This window comes from Tripterygium wilfordii, chromosome 15 (assembly GCF_013401445.1).
Source record: "Tripterygium wilfordii isolate XIE 37 chromosome 15, ASM1340144v1, whole genome shotgun sequence".
NCBI lineage: Eukaryota > Viridiplantae > Streptophyta > Magnoliopsida > Celastrales > Celastraceae > Tripterygium > Tripterygium wilfordii.
In genome coordinates, this window is record NC_052246.1 from 627,009 (window position 1) to 641,946 (window position 14,938).

The window sequence follows — 14,938 nt, forward strand, 5'->3', positions numbered from 1 at the left end:
TACTCGTAATAGACTTGAGCTACTCCTTTGCTGAGGTGGCCAACCTCCTGGAATATTCCTCGGACTGCATGACCTCTGTGGATATTTCTGCTATTTCTTCAGGTTGCATGGCATGGGCGGACACATCTGCATGGCTTGGACCGGCACGAGCCTCACGTGCTTCCTTCAACCTCAGCCTACACGCTCGATTGTAAGCATTCTTAAGTTGTCTACCTTGATCCTCATCACACAACCACAATGTGTTCAACCACATCCCACAGGAATTGGATAATAAGGCTCAATTAAGTTTAGACCCGGCTCAGGTATGGTACTATGGGCCCATTCCAGACAGAGGCCATATCAGGGGGCCAAACTTATTCGGTGTAGTTAAGAAGAGTTGAGCCACATCCTAAACCATGGCCCAGACTTATTGGGCACGCTATCTAATTGTGCTTCAAGCCCAATATTCTATGGGGCCTCGTATGAAGAAAATACTAGTTAAACATAAGGCCCAAAATAAAATTGGGCCTGAAAGAGATATAATGGGGAAATGGGCCTTCCAGATGGACAACATGGCCCAATTTGACTTAAGGCCCAAAAAACTTGACCAGGCCCTTATATTCTGTCAATGGCCCATATAATTGGGTTTCAGCCCATTAATATTGAGCCTTTCTCCCTGTTAAGCTGAGCCCGTTGGCCAGAAGCACATGGCCCAATTTGACTTAAGGCCCAAAAAACTTGACCAGGCCCGCTATATTGTCATTGGCCCATATAATTGGGTCTCGGCCCATTAATATTGGGCCTTTTGACTCGTTATCCAGAGCCCATGGGCCCACAAACTTTGGCCCATTAATATTGGGCTTTTGGCCTGTTATCCTGAGCCCGTTTGCCCCTAGCACATGGCCCAATTTGACTTTAAGGCCCAAAAAACATAGGCCCATATAATTGGGTCTCGGCCCATTAATATTGGGCCAGGCCTGTTAGGAGCCCGTGGGCCCGGAACACTTTGGCCCATTTGACTTAAGGCCCAAAAACATGACCAGGTCTGCTTATATTGGGCCTTTTGGTCAATTTTGTCGAGCCCAAACTACATTGGCCCAATTTGAATTCAGCCTTTTGCATTTTTAACATTGCACCGAAGGCCCGGTACGGTTGGGTAATGTGAGATGATTTAGATCTCAATGGAAATGTTATCTGATTTAAATCTCAAATGGCATTTGTTCAAAGGTCCCATTCCATTTATTTGTTTGGCTACTAATTTGTGTCCTACCACCAAGATTCGCCTAAATGAGACGGGCAATTGCGCCTTAATTTTGGTCTACAACTAATAAGAAAAAGGGTCATGTAGAACAGCGTTGGAACGTTCAGAAAGGCATTTCTGATGAAAATTTGGATTTTTTGTACTTATTTTATGATCCGTCCATTGAATCCTATTAATGTGAAATCCGTCAAAGTTAAGTGAGTACCTGCTCTGCATTGATATATGTTATTATTGGTTCTTGATTTTCCAGAGATTATTTTGATAAAAAAAACGTGTACCATACTGTAATACCTGCAGTCTCCGCAAGCAAGCAGCTTTTTGTGGAACATCTTATAATATCCTGAGAATCACACTAAAGACAGAGTAAAATGAAACGTCTTAAATAAACACAATAGCCCTATGGAAATTTAAATCACAAAACAATGACATGAAAAATGCAATTAATAAATCAAGTAAATTTAATGATGCAAACTGGCCTTTGCCAAATGTTGCCACAACCTACCAACCTCAAGTCGTAATGGAAAAAGCATTCAGAAATTAAACAAAGGTTCAATTAGTGACTACAAGTTAATATAACTTCCATGTTCTAATTACAAAACGTAATCGTCTTCTCCTATAAGTCTCTCTCTCTATCCTATTTCCCTATGTCAATTTCTTTTTATTGTCTTTCTAAAAGCAAATGAAATTTTCTATAAAGTCCCAAATCCCTGAAGTTGAATGTCATAACAAATTGACAACGAATGCAAAGAGCCTTATGCTGAAAACCAGCTTCAGAAGACACAAGGGTACATATGTTATATCACTGGTACATAAGTAAACTTATGCATATGTAGTGCATCATTGATCCGAAAACCTTCAAATACCAGTGGGCAGGCTTCTGCAAATGGGTTGGGGTTGGGGCAGGGGCAGGGGCAGGGGCAGTGAGATTAGGAGTGTAATAGTCTGCCACTAGCACTAAAGTTTACTTCTGGGCTCACTAACAGTTATAAGCTAGCAATTTCTTTCACTTTCTCAAGGATGCATTGTTAGCTATATAATAGTATTTTTCGTAATATTTGGTAGTTTTCCTGAGCTAGATACATCTACATAGTTTCAGGCTAGAAGTCCTAAAGAACATGAGTATGTTAATAAAATAAATCAACTGATATCACATAATCATTCTAATTCGAGAGTTTCAGAACGGAATATCAAGCAGAGAAAGCACTTACTAAGAAAATTTTCTTTCTTAGAATAGCCAGCTCAAGATGACCTTAAGTTGATGAAGTTCTGCGTCCTGGGACCATAAAGTTCCCTCTGAAAAGCGCCTTCAAAAGCAGCCATTAATGGATATATATACAATATACACTGGAAAAAATTGAATGAAGAACAAATAACATATAATATCACAAACAAAAGGATTCAAGCTTATATATACTAAACTAGTCAAGCAGGAACAGGTCAAAATTAAGGGTTAAAAACGCATGATCCGAATCTTTAAAACCATAATTAATCTTTAAAACGAGTTGCGGCGGTATGTGCCTCTGACAACTCTGAATATACTCAACATTGCAACTGCTTGATATGTAATTATAGAGAGAAAAGTACCTTCAAACGTTTGAACACGAGAGAGGGAGGGAGGCCTCCTCCTTGGGGACCCCAACGTGTGACTGATCGATGAGATTTCTCCTCACATCGCGCCTTCGAGACAGAGCTAAGGTTTTTGCGAGAACTCGATCTCGTGGACGGATGGCAGGTACGTTTTTCCTTGCAGCTGTTGTCGTTTAGCAAGACCGATGTCAATGACTCCTTCGGAGAAGTAGAGGACGCCATCGGCAGGGACGACAGCGAGAGCGTCTCTTCTTTGTTTCTCACCTTTTGCGTTTTCCTCCTGTACAAGATAGAAATAGACGGACAAGGTTAGGGTTTTGCAAGACGTCGATCTCGTATAAGGATCGCATGTGCGTTTCTCGTTGCAGCTATTGTCGTTTGTTAACATTGTGGAGTTTTGTCAAGCACGACCGATGTCAATGAATCCTTCGGAGAACTCGACGCCATCGGAACTGGCGATCCGCTAGAGCTTCTTTCTTCATTTCTCTCACACTTAACAATTTCTTGGGATAGAAAATAGAAATTAATGGCCAATTTACGGACTCTGGTACTTTTAGCCAAAATAATATAACATAATTTCTTTTTTAACTACCAAAACAACATAATGACGCATTATGCCTAAAATACGATTTGCGCTGCGCAAATTAAAGGTTTATTTGCGCTTAACCATATTTGCACCCGCCAGTAACTTAATCCATGTCAGGGAAAGTGATTTCCAGAACTTACCAGAGATGCCTATAATATCCATGTCAGGGACAGTGTTCTGGAGTGAATCGAAGACGTTCTGAACACCTTAAGAAATCATGATCATCCCCATAGCATCTCTTCAGTGGTAGCAATGGGCACAAAGTAGTCCTTCCCGTCGAGCAACAAACGTCCGGCGTGCCCACCGGAATCTGCACGTAACCCACAGGCATCGCGCAACACTGCCCCAGTGTAGTGTATAGACTGGTAATCGATCGAAGCATTCCAAAGGAAGCTCGTACAGAGAATTCCTAGCAATTCCCTACAGCCACAATACAACAAAAGATAGAAATGAATTGCCACAACTAACACAGCAAAATTAAAATAGTCGGCCGTATCATACCTCATTTCAATACCTCAATCTAAGAAATCAAGATCCAATCAAAGAAATATGATCGAATCGAAATTCTCGAGAGAGACTAAAAATGTGACCACAATTATATAAATAAATATATGTTCGGACCTGAAAATGGATGAATTAGATCGGGGAAGATAGGAATCGAAATGGTCCCAGCCACCACCGAATTGAGGACGACAAGAAGAAGGCGACGAGGGCGGAGATCTCGGAGAAAGAAAGAGCGTGAAGAGGAGCATATGCGGATCTGTATGTTTGGGGTTAATTTGCGCTAATGGTATTTTTAGGCATAAATGCACTACTCAACTCAGTAGCGCATTATGTTTACGGACTAATGGACTATGGTACTTTTCTTCAAATCATACCCATTCACCTAAGCCATGGCTTTTAAAAAAAAAAAAAAAAGGTCATGACTTTTATTGGCCATTACCTAAAAAGCCCAACGGTAGACTCTTCTTTCTTGGCTGTAGCCCAATTACACATTTTTATCCTCACTTCTTTTGTTGGGTCGATACTGACGAAACAACGTTCAACAAGGCCGATTATACATGAGGCCCAACTTTTAAAGGCCCAAAGATACTTAAGAATCCACTTTGCTGGACTAGGGATGAGCAAGGCCCAAACAGAAACCCAGATCTGAAAGGGCCTCTCTACATACTACACAATAAATAGGAGCCCACACATCAAACCCAGCAATCAATTGAAACCACAGACAGAGGCAGAGATCACTGACACCGAGCTTCAAAATTGAAATATCGCAACAGAAACATATGTACATGTACATAGAGAGGGTGTTGGGATATATTTTAAGGACAATATTAGGACCTCAAAATATGACCCTCAAAAGTCCCTCAAATTTATATGGCATTAAAATGATCATTGATTAAAAACATACATGTAAGATCCACTTCACATCCAACACTCTACATTAAATGTAAAAAAATAAAAATAAAAAACTATAAAATCAAATTATAAGTATATATAATTAATAACTGAGAAATTCAAAATAAAGATCTGTTGACCTCTACTTCTCCAGTCAATTGTTCATTGCATTCATGCATTCCACTGTAAATCTGTCAGTAAAGCTATGGTGTATATATTGTCATCCAACAACTTGTGCATTATTTTAGGCATAAAACCTGAAAAAGAAAAGCAAGCAACTAGCAGAACTAGCAAATTAAAGGTCCAAGGAGCACATGCTCCAAGAAAAAAGTAAGGTAAAAGTTGAAAATAAAGTAACAAATATAAAACCCAAAAAAAAAAAAGTCACACTTTGGGCCTTTGGCTCTGCACCTTGGGACTAGATAGTTACAGTCATGAAAGATACAGGAATCACACATAAAATGAGTTGAGAAATTTTACACCAAGCAACCCATGTATTGAAGCTGAAAAAAAGGGTTGGAATGGTCTCTGCATATATGTATATATGGAAAGATGCTCTGCATGGTTGGTTCACTACTAGTACTGGTCCCCTCTTTGTGGCTCTGATTCTGATGAAAAGAAAAATACATAAGATTGATGATGATAAGGAGTTTGTTTGTGTGTGAGTGCTTGAGAGGGACGAGTGAGTCTGTCATCAACCCCCTTACAACTGTGGGCACTGAAAAACATGGTGTCTTTACATTAAAAACAAGTTTTATGAGAAAGACCAGAACCACCAGAACACAGCAGAACTAAAAAGAAAAACGACTGTCTCATTCCTCTCTCTCTCTCTCTCTCTCTCTCTCTGGATATGTATAAAAAGTTTATGTTATAAATTTAGGGTCAGTGCAGTCATTGAATGCTGAAGAAGAGAGGGGGTCACATTCCAATATAGTCCAACTAGAAGATCCAAAAACATAAAGTTGCATTCTTGGGTGAAATGAGTGTTTCCAAGTCTACTCAATCAAGTAGTTTCAGAGAGCACGAATAACATATTCAATAACTCCCCATTAATATTGCCATAAATGATTTCTCAGGGAAGAGATCCCACATATAGCCTAGCTATACTATTGTGATATGCGATTCCACTTAAATTTAAGCAAAATGAGAGCTTGAAGTAGTTGGTCCCTCAAGGATTCTGATGGGAAACGCAATATAAGGTTAAAGATAAGGCAAATAATTCTAATCTTTATAATTGAGAAAGAGAGAATGTTTTTTTCTTTTTATTATAAATCTGATTGTTTATTAATGAGGAAGAAGTTCACAAAGAAAGGGGAACAATCAAATAAAACAACATTAAGACTTGAAGTTTGTTTACACAGTACGAGAAAAACAATTATAAAGAATGGGACTAACAAGGACGTTCATAATATTTATCCCCCTCCTGGCATCCGATTTCTTTCTAAGTATTTCACCATGAAAACAAAAACCCATATCAAATCAAGATACTTGCTTTCTTCATTTATTAAATATTTAATGATCAACAAATGACAACATCACACACTTTGAAGGATACAACACCCGACTAATCAACTTGAGATAATAACACCACATTCTTGCTATAATGGAGAAAGAGAGAAAGAAAGTTGACATATATAGATATAGAAATGGAGAGAATGATAGTGTCATGGGTTATTAGAAGTAGTTCTTGCTCCATAATTCTCTACTTCACCTTCTGTAATGACTGATGACATGTGACTCAACACAAGAGAGTTCTCATCAGGAGGCCTTCTGGCTTGAAACTGTTGCTTGCAAGCATGACAAGTGACTTGAAGAATAGTTGAATTTATTTGCTTCATTGCATGCCCTCTCAAAGCCAATGACTTGTCCAATTCAGCTTGAGCTTGTAGCCTAACCCGCTTTGCATTTGAGAATTCTTGCTCAGCTAATTCAATCTGCTTCTTTGCTTGCTTCCTCGCCTCTTCAGCGTACACCTTCTCCGCCATCGCCAACTTTAACTGCTCCCGCGCTTGGTCCTTAATCCTCGACGCCATATCCATCCCATTGCCATACCTAGTAGGAGAGTTTTTTCCTGCATCCGATTTGTATTTGTCGCTGTAATTGGATGATCCAATTGAGAGCTGTAATTGAGTAGTAGAGTGAGTAGTAGTACCATCTCCTTTGGTAGAAACTACATGATCAAGTAGTGGATTTGATGTGGTTGACAACTGGAGCTCCAAGTTGTGATGATACTTCGCTTTGCTTCTAGAAGAAGAATGCTTATTATTATCCCCAGAAGTAGGGCTAGTCAAGAACATTGTGTCTATTGTTGGTCTTGGCATTATCAAGCCAGACCAAGGAGGATTATTGCTGAAATTGGTATCACTTGATGGGCTTGGGCTAGATGCGGTTCGAGACAGGCATGCAGGTTGTAGTGACTGTGATTCAGACCGGAGACTCCCCATGTTACAAGCATCTTGGTGTTCAATGAAACTTTCAACTCTATCATATAAAAACAAAAATAAATAAATAATCCAAATATCTTTGAAATAAATTAATAGTTTGAAATGGGATTGACTAGCTAGGATATTGAAATTGTAGAATATATGAGAATGTTGATCAATTAAAAAAATGCAAACAAATCAAACCATGCTAATCACAACCAAATCAATGTAGTAAGAGTGAAATATAATATAAATATATATCTCTGTGTGTGTTTGTGTGTCTGTACTAGCTATAGTCAGGAATGAATAATTGTTGTGGGTTTCTGGGTTTGGAGTCAAAATGACCAACTGAAACACTCATCTTTGGGAACCGTGAGCAACCGTCAATAAAAACCGATTAAGGTTCCATCAGTCAAACCACCAAAGCTGGTCTCTCATTTTCTTCAGTTTCTTTTTGCCATCTACTTTAACTTTCCAAGTCAAAAACAAAGTTAAAAAAACAAAAAGATGTTTCTTTCAAATACGCACATGATCATCATCATCACATGCCATTACAATCCCTCAAAAACAATCAAGATGTATGGTTTCAAAGGAAAATAAATAATTCTATTACCTGGAAAAAACGCGGCCACAATCACAAGAATGCCCTCTAGTGCCACAAGTCTTGAGATGAGCTTTGTAATCAGACTGAACAGCATAACCTTTGGAGCATTTCTCGCAAACCCATTGTTTATGATTGCTGTGTTTTCTTCTGAAATGCTTCTTGATCCCAACTAGATCACCCAGCGCGTGGCACGGATCGTGGTGCAAGCAACTTGGTTCGGGACACACGAACACGCGCTTCCTAACCACCGGAGTCTCCCTCTTTAGTAGCTTCCAAGGAACCTTGTGTCGCCGGCGGTGCATCTGAAGGTTCTGGTCTCTCTGGAACCCTTGGTTGCAGATCTCACACACATAACGATCCGATTCCAATAGTGTTTTTGGTGATAGAGAAACCACCTCCGCATCCGGATCTAAATCAAATCAAACTCATCACATATATATACACAAAACTATATATATACATGCTACATGTATCAAGAAATTTATATAATATACACCTGGAGTTCCTGCGGGTCTTCGTTTCCTCTTATTGTTGTTGATTCCACCATTTTCAGTTGAAAATGGTTCAGGAAGTGATGATGGGGAGGAGGTGTTCGCTAACATGGACCAATAACTCAAATTCGACGAGAATAAGTTGGAGTAATTGGGGGTTTTTTTATGATCTCTCAAGCATAAGAAACTGAAAGGGGTAGATTGGGGATATAAGAGAGAAGATATATGCACTCTGTTTTTCTGTTCTTTTTTTCTTTCGGTTATCAGCTTTTGGTATGATTCAGGCTTTGTTGGTTGACACTACTACTGCTTATCTTCATCAGCTATTGTCTGTAGAGACTCCTCTCCTTAATAAGTAAGCAAAAAGAGAGAGATGAAGCCAATCACATAGTTGATCCCACAAGCGTAGATGGGCCAGAAAGGAAAAAAACATACCCTCACTAAGAAACAAAACTCTCAATAATAATTCAACTTGGTGACATAGTAAAAAAAAAAAAGAACTTGACATGCATAAATATATGGCCACCATTTTTTATTATTTTTATCATGAAGGTTTGAATTGACCAAAATACCCTTCTTGTTGTAAGTGTTTTTATTATTAATTAAGACTGAAGCAGCTGCCTTTTTAATAAAGGTGGTATTGAAGATGTGCAGTCACCCTCAATGGGATAATTGAATCAATGGGAAACACAAGCTACCTGTTTTCGGATGCTCACTTTTTGTTAATATATATTATTGCTGTAAGCATAATTTAAAAAACAGTGACTTCAAATTCCTTAGCTTGAAAAGGGGGAAAAAAAATGATACCGGAGGAGATTTTAGATAGGCAGCTTTGTCTTTTCAAAGTGAAGTTGGTAACTTCATGGACCAAAAAACAAATTATATAATTATGTCTGGATTAAAACTTTAAAAGATCTAGAAACCATGAATCTTTCCAAGTTTGGATTATTATGTTGTTGTTGTCTCTGGCTAACAAATATTTAGCATAATTGATTATTGAGAAATAATGATTGGGTTGTGGATATTCGGCCTAATAAACATTAACTTATAAATCACAACAATTAGAACTTAGTGGCCAGTGGTTTTTCAATTAGTGCCCTCTCTTCTTATTGATGTTAATGGATAACTTTAAACTAGACTTATCCAATCTAAACTTTTTCTTTTCTTTTCCATACCTAATTATTATACCTCTAAATATCTAAAACATAATATATATTTTTTTTTGATAACCGAGAATGATACTATACAAGTTTATCCTTTGAACATCCGATATAAACCTAAATTCAAGTCGTAAGATCTGCAACTATAGAATTTTTTCACCAAACGATGGGGTAAACTGATCACAAATATGGTATATATCTACAAAAGTTACCATTTAATGAGCTCTGCGATTGATTTATCTACGAATCAAATGGTGTAAAATTGAAGTGCATAGAAGATTAATCGACCCACTTATTTCGTTAAATTCCTCAAAAAACCCTCTTACAATATTAGTTGAGATATATATATATTTCTCTATATATGCACATATGCATGGCGTGATCGGCAGCTCCAATAAATGGGCGTCCATAGTATCATTGCATGACACGTGGCATTATACGTAGAATATATATACCACATCACTAGAGCCACTAATTTGGGCCTATTGTGCAACCATTTGTGGCCCAAAAGAGTAATGTTATCCTACTGCCAAATCTATCCTTATCAGAAACAACACAAGATCCCTACCAACCACGGCCGCGTAGACGAAGAGATCCGAAACACAAATGGGTGGTGACTGATGAGGATGAGGTGTGATGCATGTGTGCAGCACGTGATCATTCTCAAAAAGTGACAAAAGAATCTAAGTAAAAGAAGCAAAATCCGACACCAGAAATGTGGCTTCCTGTTCGGTGGCTGCCTGTGGGACCCCCACACCCACACACACCATAATTTCACCACCCCCTCCTTTAATCTCTAACCCCCCCCCCCCCCCTTCTTTTTTCTTTTTTCTTTTAATCTGTAACTTACGACATCAAGTAGATTAGTAACATATTTAAAGTTAACAAAGTACTAAGTTAATGTTATTATAAGTAAAAAGACAAAACAGGACCCTATGGATGGATCGATCGAGTGGGCTACAAGAGAGAAGAATCATAAAAAGATGGATAGACAAAGATCTCTTCATGCACGAGTAGTCTTAATTAATTAGTTTAGTATGTTTGTGTTAATTAATATTTAAAACTAACTAAGAAAAACATGATTAGATTCGGGATTTGAGAACACTCGGTACTGGGGAGGATGATTGCAAAGGACATTGAAGGTGTGATGGTGCATGTGTTAAGAGAGGAAAAAGGAAGGAAGGAATCCGAGTCCCATCATCTCCCCATTCCTTTCAACACAATAAACAAAAACCCTAAACTTAGGCAGCAGGAGCAGCAGCTTTGTTGCTTTATTTTTATTGTCATTATTCTATTCCCATCATCACGTACCAAGTAGTAGAACCAAATCTCTCTCTCTCTCTCTCTCTCTCATGGGCTCAGGGAGGCTCATTGTACTAGGTGGCCGGCCCACTAATTGTACAGTGAAAAAAAATTATACATGTCTCTATCATTTTAATGCGAAAGATAAATAAGTTCCCTTAGTTTTTAACTCACCCTAATGATTGTTTTTTTTTTTTTAAATTTTGTCGAAATTTGCAACGTCAAATCATTTCTTCAATTAGAGTTAATTTACTATCAAATAATTTCTTCAAGTAGCTAGGTTTTACATACTAAATATAGGGGAATAAGGACTCAAAACCACTCTAGATGTTGTAGATCTCATTAAGTAAAACCAGTAAGACACTATTAACTGTTTTTTTGTAGACCAAACAAAACCATAAAAGGAGAAATTAAAAAAAGGAAAAAAAGAGAAGAGTATAACATTATCCATGAAAGTATATTTTATGAAATTAGTCATGTCAATATATACGTACGTGGTGTAAGGTGGATTCGTATCATGTCAAGTTTGGTTGAAGCTGGCAGCAGCAGGAGCTAGCTAGCTAGCTAGTTATTGCAAGAAAAGCCGAACGTCCATGGCAGTTGATAACACTTTTTTTAAAATATTTTGTTTTTGGGAGCATATATGTGTACATGTATAGATATAGTCCATGATTCCAAATAAATCAGAAATATAAATAAGATATACGAGGATGGTGAGAGTATGAATGTTTTGGGTGAATAATGATAATGGTATCTCTGTCCCCTAATAATTTCATGATGGGTTATGGGCCCCCAATATGACTCTATTCCCTCTCTGACTCCCTTGTCCATTTCATATTTGTTCGTATTTATAGGCCTTCACCAGTACTTTGATTGATAACAAAAGATGCTCTCTCTCTGGAGTCTCGGGTTTATCATTTCAGTCCAAGCTATAATTGCAAAGAAAAAAAAAAGATATCTTACTTTCTGTTTTGTTAGATTTACTTTATTTCTGAATTTATTATTGGTAGCTTGGTACTGCTTTTTCTTAACTTATATACATGCACAAACAAAAGCTAGAGATGCCAATGGAAGCCATTCTTTATTGTAATCATACCCGAGCTTGAAAAAGGTATCATACACATACACACACATATATATATAAACTCAATAAAATTGGGTTAAATCCCTACGCCTAGCGTAGCCAAAGGCCCATGAGAGTATCATATTGCTTCTACCATCGATGAAATGCATGTCCAGATAATTAATTAATTTACATATTACATATCTTTGAAGATGTCGACATTTACTGTTCTTTTAACGAATGGTGATTAATTTGGAGTAGTAAGTACACACGTGCGAGTGTAACAGGAATAGCCGACATCGTATATAAGGTTAATAAGGTAGGAAATAGGAATACTAAGCCTAAACTGGTCCCACTCACTACCACCAAACCTTCCAAATCACACGATTCGTGAAGGTTATAGACTTCAATTATTAATTCCATCCATATATGTATGTGAAATACATTATTACATTACCATCTACCATTAAATTAAGTATTTTTCACGTGCGGATTCATATTAATCTTTATATTTGGGACATTTAATTACATTATAATTTTAAATTAATGTGGGCAAGTTAAATTACAAGTTGTTAATTTGTGTTTATTGGAGTCGCTTAGTGTGAAAACCCAACCAAAGTGCCCTAGATATTTGCCGAAATTTCTACGTCACTTATTTCAGATGAGGACACAACAATGTACCCAACCCAAGTACTTGATGAAGGGACAATAAAATAATAATTCATGGGAGGCACAAGTCTTTAAATTGTTTAGATGTTAGATATCAAGATCTATATATTCTTGGTTTAGCATATATTGTTGTTTTTCAGGTAATTAATTATTATTATTCTTCATCTTACACTATTTTTCTTGAGGTAATGAATGATTCAATTCTCATAATACAATTATATTATTTATGTAAAGGGGAGTTTAAAGTTTTCATTAAATAATAAAAATTGCCAATAAGATTTATCTTTGCCGTTATGTACGACCAGTGAAAGATGAATAATTCAAAGTAATAATAACTAAAGAAAAAGAAACAATATTTGATTTCCATGTGACAAAAACTTTTAATTAAGAGTTTTTTATTTTTACCATTTTGCGATCATCTTCAATTTCATCAATTATTTTGATGGTGGGCGAGAATATATTTTTATTGTTATATTTATCTGTTAATTTGCTAAGCTAATGATTGTGCACCCACTTTACTACAAGAAAGATAAATAGTCATTATTTAATTACAATATGTATTGAACAAGATGCATGCTTTTCTTTATCTTTTTGGATGTAACAAAACTCTAGAAAGACGAAAAATCAAAAGAATTCTAATTATAGCTAAACATTATCATGGATATATATTGTTCCACGTGAGAAAGAAATTTAAGAATTTTCTTATCATATTGTTGTTGATCGACGTAATTATCTTGCAACTGAAGGTGGAGTTGGAATTTTTTTTTTAATTATTGGTGACATAAATTTCATGCATGCATTTGTATTCTCAACAGATAAATAATCATAAGTTCTAATTACTATTTTTAGGATAAGATATCCAATACTTTGAATCTGTCCAAATACTTGAACAATCTATTGTATAACTCTATAATTCAAATTTTTTTTTAAACAAATGAGGTTGGCTTCGCAATAAAAGCATGATACGTACTAATAATATAATCAACATCATATCGACAAGTATATTAATTATGAAGTTGACAAATATATAAATTGATATGAGAACATTATTTTAATTATTCTCAGTGGTGGACCACACACACACACACACACACACACACACACACACACACACACACACACACACACATATATATATATATACTCCTAAAACTATACAAATACCCACGAATTCTGAAACCTTGGATGAAATATAGAGAAAGCCATGTATTTCTCCCAAAAGAACAAAGAACAAACAATCTTAAAGTTCATGGGTTAGTTGATGTGTCCATGACAAAACGGTATGGACCCACTACCAACCGTATATGTGCATCGGATTAAATGTAAATCAAGGGCTAGGTATACGTATCTTAATACATATTAACTAATTAACCTGATTTTTCTTTAGTTACATGCTCCATCGTGCAATACACCATTAGTATTGTGCAGATCTAACGGTTTGAGTTTATTTTTTTATTTATTTATTTTTGATAAATTTATTGATTTTATTTAGATAAATGATACAGATACCGGAGACAGAAGGAAGGATCACAACCCAACCACGAGAACTTAGAAAGGAAAAAGGAAAGACAGAGCAACAAAAACAGGGGTAAAAATACAACAAGACTTTGCAGAACCCCACAGCCAGCAATACCATCTAACTAGTGTCTCCTAACCAAGCCACAAACATATCCTGCTTATACCAATATCATATATTTGAAGGGAAAATTGTATGATTTCTATCCACGGTTACCCAAAAAAAATTGTTAATCAGAATTCAGTAACATAAAAAAAAAATTTCCTAAACAAGTTTGTGTGCAGGAGATCGAGGGGATGAGACCTAACAAAGTTAGGGGAGGGTTACATAGAGACCATAATCGACTAGGGTTGTCTCCATCTAACAAGATAGAGACAAAACATGCTTCACACGTACGTGACGTAATAGCCGTCATCAATGGACCCCACCACTATCCGGTAGTGGTTCATTGGTGTCCAGTTATATCGGCATCAGCAGGATAAGGACATTTGGACAGGTTTGGGATGCTTCACTCCATGTCGGCCGATTGTGAAGCACAATTAATTGGACCCGTTTTCATGCAAATGGAATCTTTATAAAAAATAAAATAATAAAACTTACTTCACTGTCTTGTTTTATTGCATTTTTTGAAGTTTCTCTTGTCATTTTCGTATTTATAAACACATTAGACATTAATATTTGGCATACATATCGAACTAGAAAACAAGGCTAATGCACCAGCAAAGAAAAGGAAAAATCTACAGTTTTAGGTTTGTTCTTTTTTGATTTGTAAGAAAATGTGATTGCAACTATATATGTTTTGACTTATATCGATTTGATAGATAGATACATAGATAGTTATATTAATTATTAAGATTATAATCAACATATTTGAACAAATTGAAATACTTTTCTTTAAACAA

At 36.5% G+C, this 14,938-nt stretch overlaps 1 protein-coding gene and 1 long non-coding RNA gene across 3 annotated transcripts; both read right to left on the bottom strand.

Annotated features, from left to right (window-relative positions):
• Positions 1-2,442: 2,442 nt before the first annotated feature.
• On the bottom strand, positions 2,443-4,159 carry LOC120015969. The gene is made up of 4 exons (XR_005471859.1): positions 4,035-4,159; positions 3,554-3,833; positions 2,825-3,107; positions 2,443-2,544 (listed from the first exon to the last, which is right to left on the bottom strand). It is a non-coding gene; the product is annotated as an uncharacterized LOC120015969 (long non-coding RNA).
• Positions 4,160-6,282: 2,123 nt separating this feature from the next.
• LOC120016455 (zinc finger protein SHOOT GRAVITROPISM 5-like) lies at positions 6,283-8,778 on the bottom strand. Of its 2 annotated transcripts, XM_038869236.1 has the most exons (4): positions 8,332-8,776; positions 7,845-8,244; positions 6,961-7,289; positions 6,283-6,879 (listed from the first exon to the last, which is right to left on the bottom strand). In XM_038869236.1, the coding sequence occupies exons 1-4, from the start codon at positions 8,435-8,437 to the stop codon at positions 6,473-6,475; spliced, it is 1,242 nt and encodes a 413-aa protein (XP_038725164.1). In that variant the 5' UTR covers positions 8,438-8,776; the 3' UTR covers positions 6,283-6,472. The 2 variants fall into 2 exon arrangements, with proteins under 2 accessions (XP_038725164.1, XP_038725163.1); XM_038869235.1 differs by having other exon boundaries at positions 6,283-7,289; positions 8,332-8,778.
• Positions 8,779-14,938: the final 6,160 nt, after the last annotated feature.